The sequence below is a fragment of the Pelodiscus sinensis genome, chromosome 7 (genome assembly GCF_049634645.1).
Source record: "Pelodiscus sinensis isolate JC-2024 chromosome 7, ASM4963464v1, whole genome shotgun sequence".
NCBI classification, from domain to species: domain Eukaryota; kingdom Metazoa; phylum Chordata; order Testudines; family Trionychidae; genus Pelodiscus; species Pelodiscus sinensis.
The window spans coordinates 22280370-22302286 of NC_134717.1; the positions used below are offsets into that span (position 1 = coordinate 22280370).

The 21917-nt window shown below is 40.6% G+C and overlaps 1 protein-coding gene across 4 annotated transcripts in view; it reads left to right on the forward strand.

The window, feature by feature from the left end:
- Nucleotides 1–21917, forward strand: part of ARHGAP15 (Rho GTPase activating protein 15) — a 491953-nt gene that overhangs the window by 2013 nt on the left and 468023 nt on the right. The window contains exon 2 of one of the 4 annotated variants that reach the window (XM_075933317.1): nt 16166–16274. The exons of 2 other annotated variants lie outside the window; for them this stretch is intronic. Coding sequence is in view for 1 of the 2 variants with exons in the window: in XM_025191035.2 (XP_025046820.1) it covers nt 1280–1330 (51 nt within the window). In the remaining variant the exon portion in view is untranslated. Of the gene's footprint in view, nt 1–1166; nt 1331–16165; nt 16275–21917 lie in introns of all 4 variants that reach the window. One more of the 4 variants, XM_025191035.2, reaches the window with a different exon arrangement.

Consider the following 21917-nt stretch of genomic DNA (forward strand, 5'->3'; position numbering starts at 1 on the left):
AGAGAAACTATTACCATACCATCTCTAAAGTGTGGTAAATGTTGAGTTTGGGATGATGTCTTCTGTGAATTAACAAAGGGAAAATCGTAGCTTGTGTGAGAATGTGACCCCTCTTGCATGTGAATGGAGAATGGGTGGGTGAGTGGGGACTGACAGAAAACTTTGACTATGCCCTGCCCCACCCTCTACACACTATGCTGGCCAGTGCAACTAAGCTGGAGTGACGAGGGAAGAGACCAGTTAATGAGCTAGTGTAGACTACTACAATTTTGGAGAATAAAAGGGAAGTAGGAGCCAAATTGTGTCTTTGGTTTGTTCCTGGGTAAGTGCTCCTAGGTGTCCCCCACTTAGCATTACAGCCACAATCTAATCTGCATTGATTTTACACAGTTGTACCAAAGAGCTATGACTGATGCCACCATACATTATTTGTCCTCAGCTGTAAATATTAAGGGGAGAGTTCCTAGCCAAGTTTTAAGGCAGTATGCAGTCTGATAAATTCACAGTGACTCACCTCTTCATTGGTTTTTCCAAATTATGTGATTGCTACAATCTGCATAGATTTCAGAGGTGGGGAAGGCCTCTGGGCTATTGGAATCATAGGCATCTGTTGGCTGGTTGAATAGAATGTACTCAGGAATCTTTGAGGCTGACCAGCTGCAGTTCTGATCTTTCCCCAACTTGCTTATAAACAAGTGTTATAGCTATGCCCTTATTGTGAGATGTTATCAGTCTCAGCTAGGAAAGGCTGCTAAATGTTTTTAGACTTGCAAAAGTATAGCTCTTCTTCCGGAAGCCTTCTTTTGATGCCAGGGTGCTTGGCTCTAGTCATGCACAGAAGAGAGCAGGCTGTCTGGGAGAGTAACCTATGTGTTATCAATGACAGATTTGAAAAACAGCATCTCTTAAACTCCTCTGTCTACTCAGCATATATATAATGTCTTTTGGGGTGATAATTTTAAAAGTGTATTTAGAGCATTGTTAGAATGCTGGTGTATCTTAGTGAAGGTTGTTTTTTCTGTTTACACTTAAACAACTTGCTTTTGTATGAAAAGTACAGTGTATTCTTCACAAATTTACAAGACTTAATCTTTGAGTTGAGAATGTACAGTTGTGTGCCCTTTGGTTTGTGGTCCCAGGAATTCATTCTCTTCACTATCTGACAGCACTTCCTGGGTGCATCAGAACCTACAGCTGTGTTTCTGGGAGAAGTTTTCTATATGAGGCAGCCTGAGTCATCTTTAAGATTTATCTTGTTAAGACAATTCATTCAGAGGCAATGAAGCAGATTAAGAATCTTGGCATAACTTCTGGCCATGCATCTTCCATGGTAAGCCAACTGCCTTACATAGTACAAAAGTGACTTTTCTAGTTGCATAATTTACCCAAATCTGTGCCCTTATATGTCCTGTGTTGACCTTGAAACAGAAGCAGATGCTGTTGTGACTATGAGGCCTAATTATAGTAATACCCTTTTAGCAAGACTTACAGCAGGGGTCTCCATTACTTCCAGCTTGTTTAGAATGCAATAGCACATATGCTTTTTGTCTGAGCAATTGCGAATATATTATACGTGCCTTGACTTCTTTAAATTAGTGACATGTTGACTGTAACTTGCCCTTAACAGTATAGGCCCTGGCTAGACTGGGGAGCTCACTGAATCTCTGTTTGACAGATTATCTGCAATCACAAAATATCCACCTTGTCGAGATGCCTTTTGCTTCAATGCGCATGAGAATTTGAAACTTGCTCCCCCTGAAATACCTCTTGGTCCATCTCTCCCTAATTTTAACAAAACATCTCAATGATTTTTTTCCAAAGATGTATTTTGGAATGACTACTGTTAGCCCTGCTACCGAGTCTCTGACCCTGGCCCAGCTACTGCAGCTGCCGTGACTGCTACGTCCTTGGCCCTGCTACAGAGGCTGCTGTGGCCTCTGTCGTGCTTCTGGGGGTCCAGTGCTGGTCTTGGTCCCAGCCCCGCTGGGTTCTGACCCACCAGCCCTCCTGCCACTGGGGCTCCTACCCAGAACTCCCTAGTCCAGGAACACCCGTGTTTCTGGATGAGGGAGTCCCAGTTTTGGGAGGTCTGACCTGTAATACATTTTCTCAACAGAATGGTCTCCCATTTGAAAGAGTTTTACCTGCAGGTAGCTGATTATAACTAAACATATTTTATTTTTGTTGTGGTAGTTCCCAAGGACTTGTGTTAAACTCTGCATATTATTATATAGGTACCTAACAAATGTCTAAGTGTCACATTTAAAGAAAAGTGAATGGCAGCATCTTAGACACTAACAAAAAATGAAGATGGTATCATGAGCTTTCATGGGCACAACCATTTGTTGTTTTTTAAATTTTTTTCATTGAGGGCATGTCTACACAGCAGCGTTATTTTGGAATAATGTTAGTTATTCCGAAATAACATAGTGTACAGCAAAGCTGTTCTTTCGAAATAAATTTGAAATAACGGGCTTCTTACTCTGACTTCTGTAAACTTCATTGTCTGAGGAGTAAGGGAAGTTGGGTTAAAGAGTGCTCTATTTTGAAATAAGTGCTGTGTAGACGTGCCCAAAGATGAAATAAGCTATTTTGACAGAAGCTACGCAGTTGACATAGCTCAAGTTGCGTAGCTTGTTTCAAGTTTAGCCCTGCTGTGTAGACATGCCCTTACAGACTAGCATAGATACCCCTCTGAGACTTTTAAGTGGACATAGTCCCTATCCCATGGACATTGAAGTACTCCTGGAGTTGGGCCCGACTCTGATCTAAGATATCTGTTTTGAGCACTATTGCAATATCACAAGTGGGGGAAAAAAAGATATAAAGCAGACAAACCAAAAGAGAGCAAGCGGAAAAAACATTTTTAAGTCTGTGCTTTCTCTTGTTCTTGTAATTTTTTTTCCTACCCTAGCCAAATCAAAGCTTCTGACATATGGTGCATTTGATTGCTGAATCAGATCTCACGCACACAAACTTTTCATTATGTTGCACACAGACACTTAGCACCTGTAGCTGTTTGCCAGCTAGCCAGCATGATGATAAACTTTCTTTCTGGACAGCAGAGAAGGAACTATAACTTGTAGTTATAGTGAAGAGAGTGGTCCATGACTAGGGCCACTAATAATAATAATCCAAAAGAAAATTAGTGCTGGAATCAACGTCATCATTTTATCTCTGGCACTTAGAAAATAATAATTCCATATAGTAGACCCACTCTTTTAACTAACACCACCATTTTTATGTCTCTTCTTCACTGAGAGTTGCTCTCACATGTGCACCCTATTTTTTGGGGGGGGGGGATCTGGGTGAGAGATTGTTTTAGATCCGCATAACAGGAGATGTTATATTTTAGGTTTTTTGAAAGAAAATCAGGAGGAAGTGACAATAGGACAGTTCAAAACTCTTATGACTGCTCTTCTTGCAGGCTACGTCTACACTGGCCCATTCTTCGGAAGGGGCATGCTAATTTTGAACTTGGGAATAAGGAAATCCGCGGGGGATTTAAATATCCCCCGCGGGATTTAAATAAACATGGCCGCCGCTTTTTTTCCGGCTTGAAGTAGGAATAAGAGATCCTCCGGAAAAGGGCTTTATTCTAGAGGATCGCTCCAGTCTAGATGCTTTTTTCCGGCTTTTCCCCAAGCCGGAAAAAAAGCGGCAGCCATGTTTATTTAAATCCCACGGGGGATTTAAATATCCCCCGTGGGATTTAAATAAACATGGCTGCCGCTTTTTTTCCGGCTTGAAGTAGGAATAAGAGATCCTCCGGAAAAGGGCTTTATTCTGGAGGATCGCTCCAGTCTACACGCTTTTTTCCGGCTTTTCCCCAAGCCGGAAAAAAAGCGGCGGCCATGTTTATTTAAATCCCGCGGGGGATATTTAAATCCCCCGCGGATTTCCCTATTCCCAAGTTCAAAATTAGCATCCCCCTTCCGAAGAAGGGGCCAGTGTAGACGTAGCCGCAATGTTTTGCAGCACTGACTCTGAGTGTTCTGAGTCAGCCCAAAGAATTTGGGAACAGTGCATAACACTCCTCATTCTTGTGGTAGTCCCTTGGCCTCAGTAAAGTTTGATGTGGAGAGGATGAGGAGACTTTTAGCATAAATAATCATTTAAAGAAACTGGTCCCTTCCTTCAGTTTTCTTCCTTTTCCTATGTGGTTGTTGTCTAAGGTTCTCTAGTGTTCCAGTGATACTGGTATGAGCAGGAAGCAGAGATGTTAGCCAAAGAATCAGAAGGTCCTGCAGAGAGAGAATTGAATAAGAGTGGGAAACTTTCATTCTGATTTTTATAATCCTGTTTCATTATTGCACATTTGGATCTTTGTAGCACAGTCACCTCCTGAAGGGCAGCAGGATGAGGGGTTGGCACTTCACAGAGATATGGAACACAAAATAATGCAATACTCAAAGTACAAATGAGAAGTTGTAGCTCAATATACAATGTGAACAGACTACATTTTTTTCACAGAACTGTGTATTTGCTGAGCCACGCAAAATGAAGTGCATTTCTTATACTCTGAAAATACTTAATTTTCACACAATCAATGGATAAATGCTTTCACAGCTTCCTTTTTGCATCATTACCCCATTTGCTTGTGTAGGTGCAAGGTGTGTTATTTGTTACTGTTTTGGAGGCCAAAAAAAAAGGGCTAACAACTGTGCTCAATGCTTGACTATTGTGGACAATTCACTTCATAGCACCCAGAGTCTTCCTTTTTCTGTTTCAAATTTTTGATTGATCTTGGAAAAAATGGTGTCTTTGGATATGTTTGTAACAGTGAAGTAGGACTGTTCATGCATTATGGTCCAGTGATTAGGACACTAACCTAGGACTTGAGAGACCCAAGTTCTATTCATATTTACTGGGTTGGCTTGAGCGAGTCTCTTAGTCTCTCTGCGTATGTCTAAACTAGCCCCCTAGTTCGAACTAGGGAGGCTAATGTAGGCATTCGAAGTTGCAAATGAAGCCCAGGATTACAATATCCCGGGCTTCATTTGAATCTTCCCGGGCGCCGCCATTTTTAATTGGCCCTTAGTCCGAACTCCGTGCCCATGGCTACACGTGGCACGGAGAAGGTAGTTTGAATTAGGATCTCTAATTCGAACTACCAGTACTCCTCGTGGAACGAAGTGTACTGGTAGTTCGAAATAGAGATCCTAATTCGAACTACCTACTCCATGCCACGTGTAGCCATGGGCACGGAGTTCAGACTAAGGGCCATTTAAAAATGGTGGTGCCCGGGAAGATGCAAATGAAGCCCGGGATATTGAAATCCTGGGCTTCATTTGCAACTTCGAATGCCTACATTAGCCTCCCTAGTTCGAACTAGGGGGCTAGTGTAGACATACCCTCTGTGCCTCTGTTTTCCTGAGTTTATAAAACCAAATTCCTCAAAAGAATGTTTTGAAGATAAATTAATTAAGTCTGAAGTGCCATCAGATATGTTGTTCAAAAACACCATAGAAGTATGGGGTATTATTATTTCTTGGTTTCTTCATATTGTAGTAAGCATGCATACAGACTTTCTGTGTCATATTCAATAGTTTGTTTGAAATAAAAATTTGGGCTCACCTACTGCATAAGGCAATCACTAAAATTATTGCTAGACAAGAAAAATAACCCATGCACAAAACTTTCATATAAATAATACTTAATATTTTAAAGACTCACCTGCTTCTAAAAAAAATACGGATTCCCCTGTTAGTTTTAGTTATAGCCAGTGATGTCAGTTAATTCAGGGCAAAAGAGACTAAACCTCGCAAATTACATCTCCTCCCTTGAACAAATCTCCTTTGGGGCAGATGCCTTTCTCTTTCGACTTTCTCTCCAGCAGCATAACGGAGGGAACCTCAGTAGTGCTGTGGGGGAAGGAAGGGCCGCCAGCCTGTAGCCCATTCAGTGCAGCATTAGAATGCACTCTGGAGATTGCTGGCAGTACCCAGTCCCTTCAGTACAGCAGATCCATGGAATGCAGAAGAGACTGGGAGAGACCAGAGGGGCTTACAGATTTTGAAGATGGGGGCAGTTATGATTATAACATGTGATAGCTAGTTGGGGCTCTCTCCACTTTTGAATTTTTCTTATCCGATTAACTGGTAAATACTACAGCTGCCTTGTCTTCACTTGGATTTTAATAAGGGTAAGTTTAATGTGGGGGTAGAAACATACCCTTTTTAGAGAAGGCACAGGTATTGTCAGAATGAAACTGAAATTTGTACTATACCCTTGTACACCACAGAAAGATCTTCTTGAGCCAGTGGAAGGAAGTTTTGGGGCTTTTTTTTTTCAAATTCTTTACCTGGTGGGTCAACCTGTTGTATACTTCTAACTGCTTCACTTATTTGAAGCACTTTGGTGTTAGATGTAGAACTTTGCCAAAATTCTTATTGTCAGGTGCTTGGTTCAGGAAGGTATCTATTGTTTGGGCATTATCTGAATCTTGCCCAGATAAGCTTTGAAAAATAAGGTCTTTCTCTGAGATAACTAGCACTTCTGCTTTTTGCTGCTGCTATAAATGTTGCAAAAGCAGCCTTTCTTGTGGTATTTTATCGGCTCTGATCTGGTCTGGTAGCACCAAGGAAACATCACTTTTCTGAGCAATTTAAATTTTAAAACCGGTTCCATTCAATGTGGGTCTAAAAATTCTAGATTCTGGTGATATTCCATTTCTCGGTGAAACCTTTTCTAATATAAAATTAAAATTTCTCATTTTGTGTACGCTGAAGCATTGAAACAACAATAGTAAGCATCAGATCCATGAGGAGAGAGACACTTTATGTTTAGAGCTAGACTCTGGTTACAATTTCAAAAGTTTTATTGATGGAGGGTTTTTCTTGCTGTTTGCTACCCATATCTGGGAGTATAGCTGGCCTGAAGTAGCACAGACACTATTGCTCAAGCTGAGCAGTGGTGGAGCACACTGATCACTAGTTCTATCTGGTCAAGTATAAGACTAATTAGATCAATGTGATCCCAGCTCTGCTGCTGACAACAGTTGTTACTGTCACCAGCATAATGGGCACTAGTTTGTTGAATATCAGCTGATATTTTTCCATTTGTTCTTGGCAGTGAAATAGACTCAATATTCAACATATCTGGAACATATTGTATCTAATTTATGCAACCAAGTAATGAAAACCACCTTAGTATGAGTCAAATATGTAAGGTAAGACATTATGTATGTTGCAAAACAGGAAGGACTGTAAGCAGTTTGCATGGGAAGGGTTCTTTTTTAAATGGTTCAAATTCACGTGGATTCCTTCTATTGCCTGATATGGGCAAGCCACAAAAAGTAATGTAACCCACATAGTATATTTTGAGTTTTGTGTTCTATTTCAAAAATGAAATATTAAGACCACACATCCCGAAAGCTATTTTCAGTTAACATTGGGAAAAATTAAAGCCTCTATGGTTTTGTCACATCCTGTGTTTTTGGATATTAGAAAAACTGTAAAACATGTGATCCTTTAAAATAACCCTCATTTTATGTAACTCAGAACCAAGTGACACATGTGCACTGATTTATGCAGTAGTCACTCACTTATAGAAATGAAAATTCTCTTTTAGTCCATACTCTGTGATGTTCTTTTTGTGCTATAAATTAATCCTCTACCCGATAAGCAGGTGTTAGGCAGTCTCCTGGGGTCTGGTGGAAAGGGAAATGCAATTTTCAGTTGCCAGGTCACAGAAAGCCAGAAAAAAAAAGTCTGATTTCAATTCAAGTGTGTTTGTGGGGTTGACCATTAGATCTGTTAATTATTGAACTGTTTGCTCAGTGATTGCACTGTGTCTCCTGATGCTTACCTGGCTCCTCACACACTTCCCATGCAATTATGGAAGAAGCACAGCTCTGTGGAAGGCACAGCATAGACAAGTATTGGCTGTAAACTGTGTACTTGTGCAGCCACTCAGGAGAAATTCACATGCCACCCAACTGATTAGCAGAGTGCCCACAGCTAAGTTTGTGTATTCCTCCATGAACATAAAAAATCATTCCACCCATAGATTGAATGGAAAAGATTAGAGGGAACATTGGCATAGGCCCTATCCAATGAGTCTGTCTTGGACTATGTTCAACACTAGATACATATCATTGCACTCTCTCTGCTAAAAATAGACACATGGAGTTTGTGACATGGGTGGCCTACTCAAGCTAGCCAGGTGAGATTAAACTAAGGGTCATGTGAGCTTAAACTAGAGAGATTAGTCTAAACTACTGCCTACGTCACAACGTCTATGCTGCTATTTTTAGCACACTAGCTGATCTAGCATGAGCCTGTCTAGCCAGGCTGGGAGGCTTAGAATCATAGAACACTAGAACTGGAAGGGACCTCAAGAGGTCATTGAGTCCAGTCACCTGTCCTCATGGCAAGACCCAGTAACATCTAGACCATCTATGATAGATGTCTATCTAACTTGTTCTTAAATATCTTCAGAGACAACTTATTCCAGTGTTTAACCACCCTGACAGTTAGGAAGTTTTTCCTAATGTCCACCCTAAACCTCCCTTGCTGTAGTTTAAACTCATTGTTTCTTGTTCTATCCTCAGAGGCCAAGGAGAACAATTTTTCCCCCACCTCCTTGTGACACCCTTTTAGATACCTGAAAACCACTATCATGTCTCCTCTCAGTCTTCTCCTTTCCAAACTAAACAAGCCCAATTCTTTCAGTCTTCCTTCATAGGTCATGTTTTCTAGACCTTTAATCATTTTTGTTGCTCTTCTCTGGACCTTCCCCAATTTCTCCACATCTTTCTTGAAATGTGGTGCCCAGAACTGGACACAATACTCCAACTGAAGCCTAATCAGCACAGAGTAGAATGGAAGAATGATTGGTCCTACCTTGGGCATGGGGCTGGACTTGATGGCCTTCTACGGTCTCTTCCAGCTCTGTGATTCTATGATTCTATGACTTCTCATGTCTTGCTTACAACACTCCTGTTAATGCATCCCAGAATCGTGTTTGCTTTTTTGGCAACAGTGTTACATTGTTGGCTCATATTTAACTTGTGGTCCACTATAACTCCTAGATCCTTTTCTGCAGTACTCCTTCCTAGACATTCTGTATGTGTGAAACTGATTGTTCCTTCTTAAGTGGAGCACTTTGCATTTGTCCTTATTAAACTTCATTCTATTCATCTCAGACCATTTCTCCAGTTTGTCCAGATCACTTTGAATTATGACCTATCCTGCAAAACACTTGCAACCCCTCCCAGCTTGGTATCATCTGCAAACTTAATAAGCGTGCTCTTTATGTCAATATCTAAATTATGTTTCCAGCATGTTTCCAGATGAACTGTAAAAATACATTCTGTGGCTTGCTTCCATGATTCAGATTCTTTTAGGGGTGTATGTACCCATGCATGGCTGGGAGAAGACTTTAGGTTTTTGTAGCCACTATTGCAGTCATAATACAGACAAGATTCTCGTGTAGCGCAAAGTTGTCTTACCTCAGGTCAGGATCTGGGCTGTAGTCCACTCTTTATATCTACAAAAGGCAGCTATCACCAACATCCTATTATGGGACTACTGTTCAGCATCTCTTACCTGGTACTGTCCATCTATCTTCTTCCACATCTCCTTTTCTCTAATTCAGAGACACTGAGGTACAGCTTGTGTAAACACACAGCTTTTTTACTGAATTTTCCCCTTTTTATCAAAATAGGTAACAAAAATAAACAAAGGTGGGCACATGCCACCTACCTATCTTTGTTGAAATGTAAAGAAAAGCAGTCAGTTTATTGTTCTTATGTCTTCATTTTTTTGGTCATATGAGATACTGTAAGTGAAATCATTAAAATAAATATCTGAATAACAAGCTGCAACCAAACTACTTTGGGCAACAAACCACACCTATTTTTAGTGCTATTGTTACCACACAGGAAATCACTGAATTGAATAATAACAGCTTGCAAGTTATAGTGTCTAATCCTTACCTTTTAAAACACAGAGTATATTGAGGTGTGATTTGTGGAATCATAGAAAAGGTATAGATGGAAGCTGTATTCCATATTGGTGCTGCAAATCTCAATTATATAGTATGAAATATTGTGTTTTTCTTGAGCATTTACTGAAAATGATAGAGTTGGTATCAAAAGAACAGATTAAATCTTGCCCAGAATGTTATACCAATCTGTAGTTTGACTAAGAAGTACATGCATGACATTGCCATCTTTGTCTTGCAGTATATTAATTTTGCACATGACTTCGTAACTTTATGGAGGTGTGGTTCATTTGTATTTTCCCTCAAGAAATGTGGTGAGTCAGGGCTTGAGTCTGACCTAATTTCACTCCAGTTGTCTGCTACTGTTACTCCATTGATTTCAGTGGTGAAAGAGTGATCAGAATCAATACAAGGATGCATGACTTCTATAGTCGTAATATATTGAACAGGTTATAAGAAAATTTTAAGTGGCAATATAATTAAGAACTACACTGTTCCTATTCCTAGTGTAGGCCATTAAGGATTTTTCCTGAACTTGCTTATCATGATTGAAAATTTCGTGTGTTGATTTGCCTTGGTCTAACTAGCCCTTATCCTGGAAAGTATGTAATGTTTCAAAACTACAAAAGAAGAATAATGAAAGAACTTGAAAACAGCTTTCCAATACACTAGATCAGTTCAAATCATCACTGAATGCAATATTTGGTAGTTTGTGATCTTAAGATTGCTTATGGAGAGTGTGATGCAAAAATATTTTATTTGTATTACAATGGTGACTATGCATTACTAATCAGAACTGAAGCCTCAGGGTATGTCTAAAAATGAGGAGTAACATTAGTTCAAACCAAGGGGTTTGGTTCGAACTAACGCATCCCGGTGCGCACTTTCAGTTTCAAAACAGCTGGCATTCGGAGTAACGCGTCGGTGAGATGATGCTAATGAAGCGCGGGATATTTAAATCCCTGCTTCATTGACTATTTTGAATGCCTGCATTTGCATCCCTACTTTGAACTAGGGTGCAAATGTAGACATACCCTCACTGTGCTAGCAATTGTACAGATATATACTAAAATAATGGTGGCTCCTGTCTTATTCTTGATGGCAGGAATTTCTTCATGGCCCAGTCCTTTTCAATATCTTTAAACAATCTGGAAGAAAATATTAAATAATTGCTTTTAAAAGTTGCAGATTATATATATTGATGAAGTAGTAAACTCCATTGCTTGACAGGCTGGGTTATTGGAATAATATATGATTTAATACAGTCAAATATATTTTAAGATGGCAAAATGTCTGCAAGATAGGACATAGTATTCTAGAATGCACTGACACCTAAAAGGATTTAACAGTAATGGTGGATAACCAGGTGGATCTGAATAATCAGTGTGATTGTGTAACAAAGGAAGTAAATGTGATTCTTGGATGCATATGCAGAGAGGGATATTAAGAGGAGTCAGAAGGTGATATTACCTATGTATATACCAACAGGGAGACCATTACTGGAACACTCTATCCAGTTGTGGTGTTCAAAACTTCAGAAAGGATGTTGGCAAATTGGAAAAGATAATGAGCGACTAAAGCAGCTCAATCTATTTAGTTTATCCAAGAGAAAGTCAAAAGGTCACTTGATCATGACCTACAAATATCTCTACATATATATAAAAAAAAAAGATGTGTGAGAGATGGCTCTTTAATCTAACATAAAAAAAGCATAAAGAGATCCCGTTGTCTGGAAGCTGAAGAAAGACCAATTAAAGTTAGAAGGAAGGCATATATTTTTAACAGTGGGGGTCATTAATTGTTGGAACAAATTGTGAGTTTACAATAAAAAGGGTAACAACAAAACAAACTTTAGATTATTACTTTCTCTATTTTTCCCAGTGTATCCTGTCAGCTCATTATCATCTCTTAGATGGTAAACTCCTTAGGGAAAGAACTATAGTTGTCTTTGTGAGAGATATAAGACTTGTTTCTGAATGCTTCGATTAATTTGTCTCCACCTGTTGCAGACTGTAAGGTATCCAACAAACCTGACTGCTGATCTGCATAAACAAGGTGCCAAAATGGCTACTGTTTTCTGGCAATACTTTATTTATAAATTGATTTTATACAAGTTATTTTTCTTCGGTCTAAACTGGGCTATGTATTTAATAGAATGTGTTATTACCTATACAGGTCAACATAACTATTAAAGGACTGGAAGAAGATAGTCCTTTAACTGACCAATAAAAAAGACAATTGTATTAGATGGATTTTCTTTACTCATGATATTGGAATAAAACTGTATGGCAAAGAATATACAGTAAACCAGAACTTGGTGTATCTCAGGAAGAATCAGAAGATATAGGGATAACATTTTCAAATGGGCTGAAATGACTTAGGAACCTACAGTTCATTATAAACAATTGGATTTTAGGCTTTCATCACTTATGTAATTTTATCTAAGGTCTATCTGGAGTTAAGGAGTCAGTCTTGTAGGACTGTCTAAGGCTATGTCTACATTACACAGTTAATAAGTGGCATAGTTGTGCTGCTAAAGCCTTTCCACAATAAGGTGTGCAATGTAGCTACTCTCTGTTGGCAGAAGAGAGCTTTCCTCTACTAAAATAAAGCCACTCTGTAAAGGGGTACGGGTGCAGAAGACTCCCTGAGATTGTTTCCCAGTGTGCTGACACCTTCTTTATTCCTCTTTGAGGCACCCACCTCCCTGTCCTTCCAGGCCGGATCCTCTGTCTCCCCAAGACTAGGCACAGAGTTGGGGTTACTGGTCCCCTGCAGAGCAATACAGACACTGAACTAGCTCTAGGAGGACATAGTTCTAGGGCACAGAACCCAGAAAACCAAACTCCAAAAGTGATGAAACCCCCAAATCTGTCCTTCTCTGCATAAAAGTTTTACAAAAGTTTCATTGATAAAGCTCAACAGGTAAGCATCCTTTATCAATGAAAGAGAGATATGCACAGTGGTTGCCTCCCCACACCTCTGGTAACAAATATTTACACTTGACATGATAGTGAACAAGTGTTTCTATTAACTGCAAATGGTAGGATTTAAGTGATTGCAAGTGAAAACAGTCAGATCATAGAATCATAGAACACTAGAACTAGAAGGGGCCTCAAGAGGTCATCAAGTTCAGTTTCCTGCCCTCAAGGCAGGCCCAAGCACCATTTAGATCATACCTGATAGATGTCTATCCAACCTGCTCCAGTGATGGAGATTCCACAACCTCCCTAGATAATTTATTCCAGTATTTAAGTAGCCTGACAGTTAGGGTGATTCTTGTCCTGTCATCAGAGGTCAATGAGATCAATTTTTCTCCCTTCTCCTTGTAACACCCTTTTAAGTACTTGAAAACTGCCGTTTTGTCCCCTCTCAGTCTTCTCTTTTCCAAACAAAACAAACACAGTTATTTCAGTCTTCCCTCATTGGTCTTATTTTCTAGACCTTCCGTCATTTTTGTTGCTTTTCTCCTGACCTTCTCCGCATTTCTCCACATTTTTCTTGAAATGTGATGCCCAAAACGGCGCACAGTACTCGGTGCAGAGTAAAGAAGAAAAATTATTTCTCATGTCTTGCTCACAACATTCCTCTTAATGCGTCCCAGAATCATGTTTGCTTTTTTTTTCCAAGTGTCACAGCATTGACTTATATTTAGCTTTTTGTCCACTATGACAACTAGATACCTTTCAACAGTACTTCTTCCAAGACAGTCTCTTCCCATTCTGTACGTGAGAAACTGATTGTTCCTTCCTAAGTGAAATACTTTGCATTTGTCCTCATTAAACTTCATCCTCTTTACCTCAGACCATTTCTCCAGTTTGTCCACATCATTTTGAATTATGACCCTGTCCTCCAAACTGCTTGCAACCCCTCCCAGATTGATATCATGTGCGAACTTTATAAGCATTTTCTATGTCATTATTTGAATCATTGATGAAGATATTGAACAGACCCAGTCCTAAAAATGATCCCTCCAGAACCTCACCTATGCCCTTCCAGCATGATTGTGAACCATTAATAACATCTCTGAGAAAGGTTATCCAGCCAGTTATGCACCCACCTTATACTAGCCCCATCTAGGTTGTATTTCCCTAGTTTATTGATAAGAAGGTCATAAGCATATCATAAGCATATCAATGCTTTACCAAATCTAGGTGTACCATATTCACCGCTTCCCCCTTATCCACGTGACTTGTTAACCAATCAAAGAAATCTATCAGATAGGTTTGACATGATTTGTTCTTTACAAATCCATGCTGGCTGTTACATATCATCTTATTATATTCCAGATGTTTGCAGATGAATTCCTTAATTACTTGCTCCATTATCTCTTCTGACACAGAAGTTAAGCTGATTGGTCTGTAGTTTCCTGGGTTGTTTTTATTTCCCTTTTTATAGATGGGTGCTATATTTGCCCTTTTAAATCTTTTGGAATCTCTCTCAACTTCCATGACTTTTCAAAGATGATAGATAATGGCTCAGATACTCCGTCTATCAGCTTCTTGAGTATTCTAGGATGCATTTAACTTGTTCTTTTTTTTTTTTAACTTCGTAATCTACTCCATTTCTACTAGCATTCACTATGTTAGACATCCATTCACCATCAATCTTTTTGGTGAAAATTGAAACAAAGAAGTCATTAAGCACCTCTGCCTTCCAAGTTTCCTGTTATTGTTTTTCCCTCTTCACTGAACAATGGGCATACTCTGTCCTTGATCTTCCTCTTGCATCTAAGTAAAGTTAGTCATTGAATTAACATGAATAGAAAATGCATAACTAGTTTTAATTCTCTAGGAAACTTATTGCTGCAGATTCTTCCATAAATAGCTGTTCTTATTTTAGGTATTAGCTTCAAATCACAAACTTTTGTCTCTTCTTTGGGTCTTCAGTCCTTCAAAGTTATTTTTCCCCCCTTAAAGTGTGTCAGGCTGTTTCAAAAGCCAGCTGAAGATAAAAGGAGATTAGGGGATTGCATCCCACTGCTTAATCAACTTTCCCACAGGGTAGGGATCCTTTGTTTTACATCCCTGCTTCCATGGAAAAATACCAGGTTCAAAATGGATTTCAGTACCAGGTGGTATGTCACATGTCTTTTTAGCACCACCACTAGGGCTAACAGGACAAATAAGGCTGTTTACAAATCACTGAGTTGATCACCGAGCCATTAAGCTTCTGGGGTGGCAGTAATGGCTCTTAAAACTATAAACAATTTTACACTTTATATCTCTGGCTTCACATACAAGAATAGCATCATGTACAAAGACAGAGTATACAGATTCAGTGAGTCATAACCGTAGTATTGATATGTTACATGAGCTGTTTTGTATAAAACATCATTGAGTTATGCATATTCATAAGCCAATTCTCATAAGGCAAGCTGCCTATAGGCTCTCAAGGGCTGCCTTGAGGTCAGGGGAGCCATTTAAGTAGGGCTAAGGGGACTTGACCTTCCCTCCCAGGTTTCCTATCATGTCAGGATACTGAATCCTGACTTCCTGGTCTAGTCAGAAGTGAGAGCAATGCAGGCAGCTTTCTTTGTTTACTCCTCTCCCCCTCCCCTTTCCTCACCAGAGTGACAGGAATGCAGGCTCATCAAGCACAACAAAAGGCCCAGCCCTTGCAAATTGCTGCTTGGCTCCTGGCTGAAATCAGGAGCAGCTGGGTTAGAATCAGGGTCCTGAGATACTAGTTCCATCTTGGCAAGAATAGAATTGCAGCAACAAATGCAAAGCACAAAGGCGAGCAGTCATACTGTGTGCTTACCTCCCCTGGCTTATTCTGCTTCCCCTCATAGCCAGCCAAAAGCAACCAATGCTGCTCTTCCTCTCCAGGCTCTCCACACTCCCATTAGCCACACTGATTGAAAAGCTAGTTCACTCTTTTCTCCCCCTGCCCCTGGGCTGGCTATTCTTTTCTCTATGGACAGAAATGCAGAGGTGTATCTGGCAGATGCAATAGCAGGGCTGGGAGCTTCTGCAGCACTTTTTTCCCCCCAAATGCAAGCAGGTTTAGGGAGTGGTGGGTGGGGAAGGAAGCTCAGAAGATAATTGCTGCAGATTTCATCATGACCTGCCCTCGTCCTCTCAGGTTGCTGTGTTATAGAGGCTGGGAGGAAGAAGCACCTCCTGACACCAGCAGACACAGGTCTGTTACAAATGTTGATTCTTCAGGAGGGTTACAATTGCCCTTTTTAATTCTAGATTTTTTTTCCCCACAGAACACATTTTAGGGATCTGCAGGGTTTATTTTTAACATGTGCAGATACAAACAAATGCTGCCCTAGGCAATCAGCCATTTTATAGCAGTGTGTCCTTCTCTTCCAATTGGTAAGTCACCTAACTCCTGTTTGTTTACTCGTAAATATTTCTGAGGGTTGCAGTCTCACAAACCTGAGAACCTTCGGTGAAAGTCATGGAGGTGATATTTATACTCTCAAATTCTCAGAGCAACACACCAACCTCCTTCCAATCTGGAATATCATTTTTTTTTTTTTTTAGTAATTTATTTACATTTAAATATTCCTGAAAGAAAATTAACTATCGATCTCATTCTCCTCTTCACAATTTGGCTCAGAAGACATTTAAAGAATAATAATCATTGCAAGGCTAAGCAGATATTTATCTCTACTAAAGATAGTGTACAAAGTATTAAACCTGAGTTAAGCCTCCAAAATTGATACCTCCAAAATTTCAGACTGGAAATATCTTGTTGTTTTTTTCTAAATTTACAAATAAAATACAAATATTTGTTATATTTTATCTTTTTATAAGAATTGGAAACACTGTTCCTGTCAGTTAATTTCTAAGTTGTCACTTGGAAAAAAAATAAAAAAACCCAACACCACACAAATCTGGAGTTTTCAGGTGCCTAAGTAGTCCATGGAATGGAATTATGGTTAAGATTGCCCCCTCTCCCGCAATCTGAACTGGTGCCCTTGCTTCCAACATAGCAGCACTTGCTTCTCCCACCCACAGGCCATCCTTGCGCTGAGTTTGTGAGGGAATCCAGAAGAGAGCTTTAGTGGAAGCTCTCTCTGTCTTCCATTATGCTTATCCAAGAGGAGTTTTTAGAGCAGTAGTGGGCAAGCTGTGGCCCATGCATTTTATGCAGGGCATTGGAGTTCTATGTGTGACCCATACAACTGTTGCCCATGCATAGGGTTGCTAGATTCTGTTGTTTTCTGTCACAGAGATCTCACCCCCTCTTCCCCCCCAGTATTACTGAAGTGACATGCACGTAAAGCAAAGGCACGTGAAGTGAGGTGCATGCGGATTGCACATTAAATTGACTGTGGGAGCCATGCACTCCCTCTACATCCAATGAAAGCACTGCTATGGTTCATTTGGTACACCCTACAAATTCCAGGTACGCAAGCATGAGTAGCAAAACTACCCCAGTCTGTGAGACCATCCTGGTTATGACAATCTTGTGGTCCACTGATATAAAGGAGGGCCTACTTATACAGTCCACTCACTATTGTAGGTTGCCCATTGCTATTTTAGAGCCTTTTTATACTACTCTAGACCTTTTCTCTCCCTTACAGGACAGAGAATGTATGAGAATCTCACCAGAAGCATTGTGTAGAATAGTTCTTGATCATAATTCCTGATTTTCTGTGGCTAAGATCACTCAGCATGACTCGGGGGGGGAGGGGCTTGAATGTTGCTGTGATGGGTTGTATCAGTCCCACATTGGAGCTGAGGGAATTAACATAGCTTGCCTGACTGAGGAAGCCCCGCCCCTGCAGCTCTGTTGGGCATGCTCCAGCTGGAAGCCAGCTGTAAAGGCCTGAGGAGTTGCTTAGTCTGGGAAGTTTGCAACCAGGGAAGGAAATGCTGCTGGAGCGCCTGAAGAACTACCAGTAGACCAAGCCATGGAGACCAGTTAATGGGAGGCTGTAGAAAACAGTCACCCAGTCCAATGGGGAGTGACTGAGAGGATTACCTGGAGGATACTGGTGGAAAATAGCCTAGGGTGAGGAACTGATCCTTGAAGCTTGGTGTAGTGTGGTAGGACTTCACACCGAGTTAGTAGTGGTCCACTCTACCATTGACAGGACCCTGGGCTAAGATCTGGTGGTGTGGATGGGCCTGGGTCCCCCTACCACCTCCTCATCAAGCACACCCCTGTGGTTATAGACTCTGGCTATCAGGACACACTGCCCTTAGAGAGAGTAGGGCATTATTATGGACTTTGACTGCTAGGCTATGCTGCCCTGAGAGAGAGGAGTGCTGATACAGCCTCTGGCTGTTAGGCCACTCTAACTTGTGGGAGAGAGATGTTGTTAAGACTTTGGCCACTAGGATGCACTGCTCTGAAGGAGGAGGGCATTGTTATAGACTTGGGCTGTTAAGCCCTGAAAGAGAGTGAAGTGTTACTACAGACTCCAGCCGTTAGCCCACACTGCCCTGAGAAAGGGGTATTGTTACAGACTCTGGCTGCTAGTCCACACTGCACAAGAAGAGAAAGATATCATGGTAGACCCTGCCTGTTAGGTCAGAGTAAAGGTTTTTGTGACAACCCAAAAGGTTGCAGAAGACCTTGGGTAGCACAAATGCATGAGGGCTAGGCACCCCATGACAGCTGATCTAAATTGAACTGGCTGCAAATGATCCAAGGCCCTAATAGCATTTGTTTCTCCTTGCATTAGGAAAACAAGAATTCCATTTTGCAAAAAAGTCTGAGGTTTTAACATTTATTTCCCTTCCTTGTTGTAACAAAAATAATACTTTCAGAATTTTTTTTTAAAGTGACACTCATGGTGTTAGGACACTCACCTAGGATGTGGGAGACACAGTTTCAAGGCCTTGTTTTCAGTACCTGATATCCTACAAACCAGATGGATGCTATTACTCCTGGGTGATTGGTTATTTCAGGGAGGCATGTAGTTTTTTTCTCTCATTTTGATCAGAAATTCTAACTTGTCCCTGAGACACATTCCTGATGAAAATTTAATTAAAAAAGATATGTGTCTGTGAGAAGCTTTGGTTTTAACAAATTTGGCCTTTTCTGATCAAAATGCCAAAGTTGTGGTATATTCTGGCACAAGAACTATTTTGGCTGCCAGCATTCCCAAGACAGCTGAGAATTGGGGCCATACTATTTTTACATTGCCTGAGAAATTGATGTAGTTCAAATATAAGTGTCTTTCTTGAAACGTTTCAGAGTATTTCCAGAGTGACTTCAGGATATAAATCATTGCAGTTAGGGCCATAATTGGGGAGAGATGATGGATAGGGGGAGACATGCAGGGTCATGTGACTCCTACGTTTTCTGTCATTGTTTATATTTTTAATTTTATTTCTTTTTTGGGATTCAAGATTTGAACTCGCCCCCACCCCATCAACAGTTCCACATTGCCTCTGAAATGGGAACACCAATTTCAGTGTGTTCTCTCATAACATGTTGCTTTGCGAATTATCTCCTTCCAGGAGGAAAAATATCTGCCAGAGTTATTCTGGTGTCTGCTAGTGTCCTTGTTTTTTGGGTGTTAGGGCTCAGTAAAGAAGAGTTACCAAGTGTCTACAGGGAACAGCAGAGCCCTGTACCCAGGCAAGTCTTCTGACCATTGATCAGATGCCATTAATATTTCCTCTCTTCCTGTTTTTGTCCATTACGTAAGCTCTCTCCAGCTTAGCTCGAATTTAGCTACAGAAGATGGTCATGTTCTGGTAATTGTAAGAGAACAGGCTGGTAAGGGAGATTGGCTGAAGTGCAAGAAGGAGGGAAGGGCAGTTGAAAGGTACTCAGGACAGTAAAAAAAGTAACTGGATGTGTGCCTTCTATCCATTTAGTCATTTCATTTATTTGATTTGTCTATCTTATCCAGTTACTGTAGCTTCATTGTGTAGGGCAGGGAAAGAGAAGGAAAAAATCTTGTCAATTAGAGTGTCCATGATAATGAGGTTAATAGAGTGGGCTGTAAGTGCCCGATACTTAGCTTTTGATGTCATAAGGGCGTTGAATATAGCAGCCCATCCAATTCATATCTTTGTTCAAACCATGATTAAAAGTTTCAAATTTGCAAATGAAGGCAGGTCTCCCAGTTTCTCTTCCTAGCTGGCTTTTGAAATTGCTTTGTAAGTCTATGGTCACTTTTAGATTCATTAATGAGTGCCTGGGCAAATTAAAATGTTCCCCAACAGGTTTCTCTATGTTACAATTTTGAATATCTAATTTGTGACCATTAATCCTTTGTCACAGAGACTGTCTAATTTGGCCAATACTCTTGGAAGAAGGCATTGCTGGCACTTGATGGATGTACAGACAATATCCTATTAACCTTAGAGAAAGAGTAACAGAAAAAAGATCTGAACCTGTGAGAACTGTGATGAGGTCCTTTTTCCCCCTCCTTGCATTGTCTCCATTTTATTATGTTTGGCATCTTCATGGTTGTTACTCATTATCCTTTCTATTTACAGAAGTAGTCTCCAGAAATTAGACTTAATGGAGGTGTTAAAAATCCAAGGAGGAAAGAAGAGAAAAATGAGTTGGAAGGAAACTAAAATTAAAAGGTTATTTTGGTAACTAACACCTACAATTACAGTACAAGATAATTGTTCTCTTGTCATGAAAAACAAACACAAATGGAAATGTTCCTTAAGTTACCACAGCCACAATTTTTTTTCCAGTGGAAGAAATGAATTACAATACCACAACTCACTGCAAATTATTGCTATGAAATAGTGATGAATTTATTGTGTTGTCATGTGATCAAATAAAAGGCATGCAAAGAAGAGTTTTAAAATTTTGCTCACATGCTCTCCCCCTTGGAATCATCTTCTGCTTTGCTTTGTGGTAAGGCTGTAGACTGACTTCTGGAATCAATGCAAGCAGTTATAAATAACATGAAAACAATTAGCCCTGCCCTAAACTAGGGCGTTATTATAAATTCTACCTAAGAAGGGTTATTTCTAAGTGGAGCATCCACATTACCAAGACCATTATTTCAAAATAACAGGCCACTTATTTTGAAATCTGTGCTCTGATTTTCTTCGGGAAATAATGTTAATTTTAAAATAGTTATTTCGAAATAGAGTTAGTGTGGATGCTCCAGTGCTGCTATTTGAAATAACTATTCACCAGAGTACTTCGAACAAATTACTCTCCAGTGCTTCCTGGGGCTGTAAGTCGAGGTAGAGCATCTACACTAATGGAGCCTGCTTTGAACTAATTTCAAAGCTTCCCTGTACACTATCTTAATTTTGTAAAATCGGGAGTTAAGCCAAATGTAGTTATTTCAAAATAATATCCTAGTATAGACATGCCCATACAGAGTAAAAGAACCTGAGGATCACCATTTATCTAAGTGGTATTGTGTACTACTCTGGCTCCTCCCTGGGGCTCTATGTGCTGTGGGGAGGCTTCATATGCTACCTCCTGCCACCAGCAAAATCTCTCCACTTCTCTTGGGCAGAAACTGGGGCAGGGTTACTGCAGCACAATTTCTTAGCTCCTCACTAGTTTCTGGGAGAAGAGAGTGGTCTGGGGCAGCAGGCAGGCAGGCAAACCTGGCTGAAAATGCTGCTATCCAGGATCAGCTTAAATAAGTGCCTCCCATCCAGAGCCTTCTCTGGCACCCCACCCCCTCCCACACCCCAAATCCCTCCCAAACACTGCATCCCCTCCTAAACTCTGCCCACAGGCCAGAATCCTCTCCTGCACCCAAATCCTGTGCCTCAGGTCACAATCTCCTCATTTAGCCAAACTCCCTCTCAAACTCCATGCTGTCTCCTGCACCCCAAGCACTTACCCCAAGCTTCCTTTTCCACCGAACCTCCGTTCCAGAGCCTGCACTCCCTCCATAGAAAAATATGGCCCTTGACCACTTAACAAAATCTTGGCATGCCTCCTGTGATGGGGTGAGGTCACAGACAACCCCTCAGGGGTGCCTCCCAGGGTGCTGACACAGCCACTGCCCCTTGCCTTCCTGCTCTCTGGGGCTCCTAACTGCCCAGTCCTGCTGGCCC